The sequence below is a fragment of the Copidosoma floridanum genome, unplaced genomic scaffold, assembly GCF_036245765.1.
Source record: "Copidosoma floridanum isolate Cflo_tuat_1 unplaced genomic scaffold, Cflo_Japanese_pri ptg000025l, whole genome shotgun sequence".
Lineage (NCBI taxonomy): Eukaryota > Metazoa > Arthropoda > Insecta > Hymenoptera > Encyrtidae > Copidosoma > Copidosoma floridanum.
The window spans coordinates 4,712,324-4,722,885 of NW_028321902.1; the positions used below are offsets into that span (position 1 = coordinate 4,712,324).

At 32.3% G+C, this 10,562-nt stretch overlaps 1 protein-coding gene across 1 annotated transcript; it reads left to right on the plus strand.

The window, feature by feature from the left end:
- The first annotated feature begins 4,144 nt into the window (after positions 1–4,144).
- Positions 4,145–10,562, plus strand: LOC149373949 (uncharacterized). Its single transcript, XM_089595485.1, has 4 exons — positions 4,145–4,458; positions 4,625–4,741; positions 5,779–5,860; positions 10,192–10,562. Exons 2-4 carry the CDS (start codon positions 4,739–4,741, stop codon positions 10,560–10,562), a joined length of 456 nt encoding a protein of 151 aa, XP_089451611.1. The 5' UTR covers positions 4,145–4,458; positions 4,625–4,738.

Genomic DNA, 10,562 nt, shown 5'->3' on the forward strand with positions numbered 1-10,562 from the left:
TAAACTAATTTTGTTTTAATGTTACATCGTTTGATAAACAGATTGTATTAGCGTTATGTGATTTTTGTAACATATTTTATTACGATACTTGTGAAACCAAAAAAAAAAAAAAAAAATTTTGAATAACAACGAAAGAGAAGTTCGTAACGTTACTCGATTTGTACTTATAGCCAACTACAATCGACGATTCCTGTGATATTTTATCGAGGCATTCGTGAAACCAAAAACTATCACTTTAAAAATAACAGCGTGAGCAAACGTAGTAAATTAAAATCATGTAATATTATACGATTCTATTGACTTTTGATTTTTTTTGTAGTTTCAAGTAACGCTATAATTAAATACCTTTAAAGTATAAAACACGCAAACTGATTTTGAGGAAAAATTGTAATTATAATTGTATTGAGTGTCACACCAAATACACAATGTACGTTTAGAAATTGTACAAAAAATTTTGTAGGATAAACTTTGTTAAATTTTTATACCTTATAATTATTAAGTATTAACAACAAAATGATCCTGAAATTTTTTTTTTCATCACAAAATCTATTGGTACAATTAGAGATATTCATAAAATACAAAAATACATAAGCAAATAAAATTAATATAATGAAACATCAGGCTGGATAAAAAGTGCGTACAAAACCGTATTATTGAAACTGTTTTAATTATTCAAACGAAACAATGAAGGCAAGTTTATAGTTGCCATTTTAAAATTATAATAATTTTACTTGTCATTGATGAATCCATTCCGTCTCAATCAATTCTGTACACGTATAATACCAAAAGATAATGCTGGTTGTGTGCCGCTAAGTTTACTAACAATTATGTGTTACCGTCAGGGGTATTATTTTAATATATTAAAATACTTAACTATTTTTCTTTAAATTCGATCGTTTTACATAAATTTGAATTTTGAAATATCGCGCGCAGCTCCGACTTCAAACTTTGCACTTAATAGTACAGTCTACCGCTCGCCAGGTGGCAACTACTGGTCTTTAGTGAACATCGCAAGTAAAAAGGCAACGTAAAGTGTATAAGAAGGACTGCGTGACAACCATCGAGATCGCCTTAAATCATGCATATACGTGCAATGCATGATTCACGCACTTGGTATAATTAAAATATACGAAGCAGTGGTACGGTAAATGTCCCGATTGTGAGACAGGGTTAAGCGAACTTATAAGTAAAATAAGCTATTCGAAGCTGAAAAATACATATAACCAAAAAATTTTTCGTATTATAATGTAAAATTATGTGTTCTAGCAATAATAAATTTATTGTAGTATATAAATACGATCGCAATAATAATTTAATTTGAAATAATGGAGAAAAATATGAGGTCCCAATTAATGGCACATCAAAAAACAGCATGGCCCAGTTGTCCCACTCAGTCAGTCCCGGTTTATGGGACATACAAAAACTGTTAGATTGAACCTACCGCGATAAAAAAAAAAAAAATTGGTAGCTCGTGAAAATTAATAATAAGTATAATAATATAAAAAAGTTCACCCCACAAAATCACAATTTTGTAAAATAACAAAATAAGCTCAAATAAAGATAAAAATAGGGATTTAAAAAAACTGTCGGAAATAATAATAATTGCTATTCATACTTCAACTTAATTTATTCATTAATTTACATTCTAATTTAAATAAATAAATAGTATTATGCAAGACAATAAACTTTAAATTTTGACAAACAACAAAATATTATGAGAACAAAATCTATTAATCTTATTTTATCTACTTTTCTTGTTTAATTTGTTTTTGAATATTTTTAATTTGTTCTTGTAACTTTTTCTTAGCCTCTTCTATTTTCTTTTTTTCCTCTTGTAATTGTTTTTTTTTAAATTTTTTCACTTCCTTTTTTTGTTGCTCTTTCTCTTTTTTCAATTACTGCTTATTTACCCCTTTAGAGGCTATTTTTCTGTCAGTCTTTTTTCCCTTTTTTTCTTTCATTTTTTAGCTAAAATCAGTAAATATTGTTAATTAAGTAGGTGATTACAAAATAAAGAGTTCTAGGACTGCTCACTTTTGAGGTTATGTGTACGATTTATTACTGTACGTCAATAATTAACTTACTATGAAGCTGGATATCAATTACAATAACTTCACAATTGATTAAAACACACTGTATTCACTTTTACATAACAGAATACAAGATTTGCAAGTAAAAACAACAACTTTGCTGTGTCTCATTTATCGGGCCAAAAGCATAAATATGAAGTGTACGTAAATACGGTACATGCATTATGCTGTACCATTAACTGGGACCTTCAAATTTTAGATGTACGTATATTGAGACATGGTTATAAATAAAAAATCTGCGTTAAAAATACTGATCATTGTTTTTAAATATATTTAGGAATACCTAAGTTCATGAAAAAAAAACATATCTTGACAAAGAATTCAATTTAATTAAGAAAAAACTCAGTAAAGAGAAAGTCAAAATAGGCGCAGATTCGTATGTCCCATAGTACTGCAATGGCAGAGTTTCAATGAACATTTTTTTTGTAATATTCTTTACGTACTATGGCCTTGAAAAAAATATGTATGATAAATGTTTCTACGAATAAGTTAACAAAATTTATTTACATTCCTATATATTCTCCATTATTTAAATATTAATTAATTTCAAAACATCCCATTAATTGGGACGTTGTCTCGCAATCGGGACATTTACCTTAGTAGAAAAGTACATATTCAATAAAAATCACTGTACATGAAACCACTCAGTTACTTTCTTTACGTTGTACTGATAATATTCTTTTGACTCTCTCATCTCGTCTCACGGTCGGAGCATACAATGCTTCCTCCATGTACATATTCTCTAAGACTTCACCATACGCCCCTCCTGTCTCTCTCTCTCACGCCTCATAAATATATGTATATATATATATATATTGACTTTGGTCCAAGACCCAGAAATCTCACAACATCGGGACGAACTTCAAGGTGACATCGAAAACCCCAGCAAGGTCAACTAGGTCGTATAAGATTACGGCTCTGACATTACCCTCCTTCAACGCTCTAAACTCCGACGAAGCCAGCGTACCCACTGCACCTACGAAGTCAGGGCGATACCACCTTCATCGTTCGTCCACGAAGGGACGACTTGGCTCTCCCGAAGTGACAGCGGTTACGTTTAACTACACCCCCCTTGTTCAAAGTCGCCCACCCCCAAAGGCCACTTTTAACATATGCTACTGTGCTTTTCGAAAAATTCCTTCTAGCGAAAACTCGTAAAATTTCTCTTTAGCAAACGAACACCAAGTCCAATTGACAAACTTTCTTTATTAACTATCAAATATTATATTTATATAATAAAGTCAAAATATTGAGCTTCGCAGTGATTAACGTAAGATTGTTGTTCAGCCGTGTACACTTCGCCCAGATGCGTAAATGCCCCCTCCGCTCATCTCTTCAAGTGCGAGTCGGCCTCCGAAATTCTCCGTTATTTTCCTTCTTCTTTCTCCTCTTATGCCCTTTTGTCTTCTAGGGGAGTGGTCCTCACGGACCTGTCCCATGCGGGGAGGTTAGTTTTTAGTCGGTAGGCACACCGGGTGAATCCGACACTACCACCGGATTAGCTGGGGTGTCTATGAAGATTTTCCCCTCCCCGCTCCATCAAACAAAAAAAAAAAAAAAAAAAAAAAAACAGCTGTGTACACGTGAGCTCCGTGAACTGGGCACCCGGCATTGTTTAAGTGAATAAATAAAATATTTAACGAATTGTGTCTTATTTGCGCTTTTTATATTCGCTTGAAACACATTTGTGCGTCTTTTTGTTTTTGTTTAATTAAACGATTAAATCCGGGGGCTCAAATTTTTTCATTTGCATTTTGAACCATGAAAAATATTATTTCAGCCATCTTTAACTTTCTCATTAAATTGCGCTTCATTTGTTCTTTCGATTTAGCTTTTTGTTCTATCGAAATGATTAATATTTCGCAAGATATCATAAAAAAAGGTTCATACAAATATAAATAATAAATATAATTCTGCGCATTCACGCTCCACTCATCATCTGCTCAATCACTCCAGAGAGTCCACCGTCCAATCTTTAAATCCTAACACGCTTATTTATATATACATATATGTAGCATCGACTCCGAAAACAAAAGGCTAAATAAAACCTCAATTTAGTCTGCATGCTTACCTATATTATTTAATAAAAATTTGCCAGATCAGTGATTGAGTTAGCAGGAAATGATGTTCGAGAGGAAAAGCATGGGATCATTCCTCCTCACCTTCAACTTGCTATTTGCAACAACGAAACATTGAATAAGTTGCTACCTGGACTTACTATTGCTCATCATGATGTTTTGCTCAAGATTCAGGCTGTTCTTTTACCCAAGAAGACAGAAAAAAAAGATTAAGCTACTTTTAATCACTGTGGTCTGCTTTTGCAATTGATAGCAAGGCTACGACAGATATGATGATGGAAAGTGGAAAGGTAAGAATTATCTCAACGACAAATGTATTCTAATGAGGTCATTACTATTTGTTGCTCCAATATCTAACATTAATAATTTCACAATAAATAGAATGTAGTTTATTATTAATATTATTCAAAAATCTGTACGATTGATTGTTATGATCAATGTAACTTATATTTTCAGGTAAATTACCAAGGAAACCTTCAATGTTGAAAGTTGATCAGTGTAATGGTGTATCAAGTCCAATAGATCGTCTCTTTTTTCCCATCGGTTATTGACGAAAGAGTGAGCAATGTAATGGTTTGTGTTTCTGCCAGTATTAACAATTTCTATTATTCCAATAATCTGATGCACATCATTTTTGACTGTTACATGTGTAGGACACTGACTATTTATTATCTTATTTATCTCGTTACTTGTAAAAATGAATTCGGTTTCAATCATTAAAACGTTTCCTATTTCAAATATCAGTTGTAAAGTTTGACTGTTACATGACGTACATTTTGTTGGATCAGGATTGACGATATCACTAAGGCAACTTTGTAAATTTTTCATGCCGTTGTTTTCTTTAATTATTTTATCAACTACCTTGAAAGGAAGCGCTAGTGTATCAAAGAATTGAGCACTCTTCTCAAATCCACACGTAAAACATCTCTTTTGGTTTTTAATTAAAAAATTTGAGTTATCCCGCAACATGTTTTCAACTAATTCTGTCACATTTATAAGGCAATCTTTAATATTAGGAACAGCGGTTTCTTTGCACATTGGATGTAACAATTGGGCTCTTTCCGTATAAATCTCGTTTAAACTAATTCCATGCATAGTGCAGTTATAAATAAATTTTAAATATCTGCACATTTGTCCATTACTTACAAAAGTTTTAAAGTTACCACTTTGTTTGTAAGACTGTATAAAAATTTCAGTAATACTGTCAAAAGCACATGTGTTAACAAATTTTGTTAACTTTCCCTCGTATAAAATTGGGGGTAAACTCAAACCATTTCTTAAAAATACTTTATTTTTGTCCGTAGTATCTTGATCTTCTGATTTACTGAGGGTTTTTTTTGCATTGATCAATTCTCTATGATTACAATTATTTTCAATCTCTTCCACTTCTTGTCGTTTTGTACATAGAGTTTTCTGCTTAGATTTATTTTTTTTAGAATTTAAATTGAAAGTGTCAGTTATAACTTTTTCTAAATTTTCATTTTTTATTGCTGCTTTTGCCAATTTAACTCCTCCTTGTATTGTTATTAAATGACTGAGTACAAATTTATTTGCATTGATTGAATTTTGTGCGTAACTATTTTTTTTCACATCTTTGAAATATTCTTCAGATCTTGCGGATGTTGCTGTTTCAAGAGGAGATTTATACAAAGGTCTTAGGCAGTCCGTCCAAGCTGGAAATTGACTATAGAGGTAAAGAATATTATCTTTGATTGACGGGCAATAAAAAATGTTGGGCATTGCTTTTAAAACCTTAGTTTCCTTGGCTATTGATATCTCCCGTGACTAATTTTATAAAGCGCGCATATGCAATAAATGCACTCTTGTGTCTTTAGTTATTATTATTATTATTATTATTATTATTATTATTATTATTATTTATACCAACAGATTCATAATGTGGTACTAACCATTTCTGATGCTGGCGCCACTGGTGCCGGGCGACCTCTCGCTGTAGCCATGTATGTAGAGCACGGTCGGCTGGCTGGCGTTGAAAAAGCTCCATCGCAAGCTGCACGGGTTCCCCGGTTGTATCGTCTGCGGTATCGTCGGGTTCCCCCTTTGGGCACGATTTCAAGCGTTTTATTATTTATACGAGTAAGCACACGCGGTTTCGTTATATATACAAATGACGTTGATTGTGCTTTTTCTTCAAATTGATTTTTACACTTGCGCTGGTGTATATATGTAAGTTTGTTGTATTTAACACTTACAAACTTAGCCGCTGGTGCGACTCATGATTCTCATGAGTCATTATGAAAGCACACAGCTAAACCGTCATCACCACCCTCGCCTCTCGTTGTCCACGTACTCTAGTCAGTTAGCTACAAGCGCTCAATGTGTTCGCACCAAATATAAAATTGTATTGTATAATTGTTGTGTAATGTAAAGTTGTTAATGTAAGCTTGTAACACCTAAAGCGACATAATTGTTGATTCAGGTAATCAACATTGTAACATTGTTTTAATTTTAATATTGTGTATTGTTATTTACAATTATTATTGTTATTAAAATTACAGTTATATTTCTTTCTGCATCAACTTGTGTCTGATTTTGTGCCATTCAACACCACTCCTAACCGTCCGAAGTTTCACGTTTAAAGCAACTTGAAACTTACATATATATATGTTGTACCTGGTGTACAGCTGGTAGAGTATGTCACGGTCCAGATTCACAGGGCAACAGAACAGGCACTGTCCAGGCGGAAAGAGGGACAGGTTGACGGGACTCTCACCTGAGACAGATCAATGGAAATTACTTTTTTTTTTTTTTTTTTTTTTCATTTTTACACATTACGGCTAAGTATCAAGAATATATCAAAGTATCAAAGTATCAAAATATTGATTTTGTTCACGAGGGAAGGGGTTTTATGCTGCTCCCAATCCAGTTCAGTCGTGTAGAGGTGGAAGTGGTTTACGGCGGAAAATAAATATAACGCAAATGTGCAATAAAAATATTTACAATATATTTACAGTGCTTAAATTATGAAAATGTGCTCAAGTGAAGGCAAGCGGAGAGAAGCTTTCTCTGCCGCCGCGGCGCGCTAACTAACATACTATGCTCGCAGAGCAATATTTATAGAGACAAAAGTTAAAGTAGAAATTCTAGTACATTGATAAATAAAGGTACAAGAGTAAAGGTAAAACGGTCTCTTGGGCATTGCAAATGTACGCGATGATAAAGGCGTATGATCGGAAAATTACTTCAACTTTAATACAAGAATAACAAACGTGACGCAATTTGAATTTAGAAAAGGTTTGTCGGCAAATATTCAGGTACAAAACTGAACAGATTTAATACATTTTTGATGGATACTCATGATAAAATCTTTTATTTCACTATTAGTTACAATTTCATTAAATTCCTCTTCATTTTCCACATCTTGGTATCCTATTATATGTTCAGTATCATCAAAATTTTCAATATCAGTGTCAAAATAAAAACCTTTAAATTGTTCTATCAACCATTTAATTTGTTGATCACATAAAGAACCATTTTCAAAACATTGGGTTAAAGAAATAACGAATATTCCAAAAATAATGTCTGATAACATTTTAATATCATCTATTTTAATACATAAGCCCACGCAACGTGTATAAAAGTCTTTTGTTTTTATATTTTTCCCTCGAAAGCATTTCCATTGAGTTACATTTTATATAATGTGTGCTCGGTCCAAACGAATATAACATGGTTTTAATTGCATGTTTTCTTTCATAAGTACTTTAAATGATGTTAATAAATATTCTTTATAAGGGCAGTTATTAAAAGCCAATGAAACAGCATTTAGCAAAGCAGAAGAGCCATCAGTGACAACTTCATCGGGACAAAAGGTGCGCCATAGCTGATAGGCCCACTTAAGCTGAATTGAAGAGTGTTGGTATCGTGTCTTTCACTTAACATTTGCCAAAGGGGTACAACTTTATTATTATAAGGTGTAACCATGGCGTATAAGAAGATATGTCCTGATTCATAATCGTCAATGGTCACTTTCTTTACTAAACTACCCGTTGCATCAATTGAAACTTGAAACCAACCACTGTGTTTTAATTCAGTCCACAATTTTAATTGTTCATCTGTAAAGTATTTAACTATAAATGGGGATAAATAAATCTCTCTGATCTCGGGGAACCCATCCCTGTTGTTGCGGTCCAATAAAAACCAATAAAATTTTACAATGGGATTTTCCTATTAGTTTCTTATCGGTATTTGCACCCGTAAATCCAAATAAAATCCGAAATAGTTAAAAATAGATTTTCTATATCATTTATTATAACTAGGACATGATTGAACAAAAATAAATTGACAAATTTATGTCATACCATCCGGATGGTAACATCAAAACGGGGGGATTAGAGTATTTTATATGTAAATTGAAAGAAAAGTTAGTTAATAATTTTTATTAGAATTTTGTAAAAAATACTTTAGTCCCCCCGTTTTGGTGTTACCATCCGGATGGTATGACATAAATTTGTCAATTTATTTTTGTTCAATCATGTCCTAGTTATAATAATTGATATAGAAAATCTATTTTTGACAATTTCGGATTTTATTTGGATTTACGGGTGCAAATACCGATAACAAACCAATAGAAAAATCCTATGGTAAAATTAATGAATTTTTTATTGGTTTTTATTGGACCGCAACAATAGGGATTACTTTGCAAGTAAATAAAAGATTGCAAGACTGGTGTTGGACCAGTTAGTTTTAATGCATTATCTATTGCTTCTTGTCTTGCTTTTCTTAGTACAGGTGAAGTTGGCAACTCCGGTGATTCTAAATCTGAGTATTCCATCATTTCATTAGCTTTTTCTTGGCGGTATCGGCTGGCTTTTACGTACCTTAACACACTCATAGCTTCTCTCCTGCGTTTTCCTTTCAATTTTCTTTTATTTTTATGCTTCAAATGTTTGGTGTCGAATGTGTAAATATCAATTGTTACTGTTTCACTGTGTATATTGTAATCATTTGAGCAAATCCCTTTGATGAAATTATAACACCTTTGCATTGGCCTTGAAATTCAAAAAATGGAAGATCTGGCTTCGAAAAAAATTTACTGCTTTTAAATGCATAACTGCAACAAAGTTTTTCTGTTTTTGATATTTTACTTGCAATTAAATCCGTCCAATCTGCTTGAAAAACTGTGTACTCTCTTCCATCAGCATAAGTGATTACGACTGGTTTTATAGCTTCCCACTCTTTTATATTCAGGGTGATACTGAAATTTAAAGGTTCATGTCTTGCAGGGTTTGGTGGGTTTCTAGTCTTGTATTCTGGATCGTTCATAGCATTTTCAATACACTCGTCATCTGAAATTCCAGATGTATGAATGTCGACTTCGAGTTCTTTAGTCTCGTAGATATTTAAATGCCATCTGAGTCTTGTTAAAATTTCTTTTCTGTTTTAATGAACAAATATATACAGATTTTTCCTCATTATCTCATGATTTAGTAAAGCACATGCCTCATCCCACACTTTATTTCTTTCAACAAGTAATTCTCCACTCTTACTAAAAATGTTTAAATCCTTTAGCACATCAAAAATTGTATCTGCAGCAACTGCAGCCTGACGTCCAACCATTTTTTAAAATTCTACTGTTTTAAGACCTTTTAGGAGTAATACAATACAGAATGAGACATTGTTAAAATTTAAGTTGTACAACTTATTACAACTGATATTTTAGATGTACTTCACATTTTAACGTTTATTTCTTTTCGAAATTTCATAAAATACTCACGTAAAAAAATAATACGATAAGTCTCGTGCCTGCCTGATCTTGAAAAACGCGCAAAACATCTGCATTTTAATATGGCTCTGTCTTTTTTTATTTGTTTCTAAAAGATGAACGATTACGTAGTGTTTATTTTTCGATAGTGAAATTTTGTATGATTTTGAAAACAGAGTAACAAAACTTGCTTAAAGAGTTTATTAAAGAGTAAAGTTAATATTTTATAATTATTATGTATTGACCACGTTAAAAGTATAGTTATTTATAACCTTATTTAAAACTTTGATTTTTTCAGCAGGATTTACCATGGTAGGAAGAAAACCATTAGTTTCCCATGAAGAAGTATTCAAAGTTGTCAAGGATCTTCCAATTTTTGACGATGATAAGAAGCTGAAGAGAGAACGAGATCCAGTTTGGGAAATTGCTCGTCAAAAATTGTCTTTCAAAATCAGTAGCAAAAATATTTATACAAGATTTTATGATAACAGGCAAGGTGCGATGGATATGTTATTGGAATATCATCACAATGCTAGTTTACAGTCGATGCATTCAGAAATCAGTAAGGATAAGGACAATTATATTAAAAATGACACCATTGAACAGCTTCGTATGTTAAAATCTGATGTGTCGATGAACCCTATCTTAAAAGAAATAGCCCTATTGTTGTAG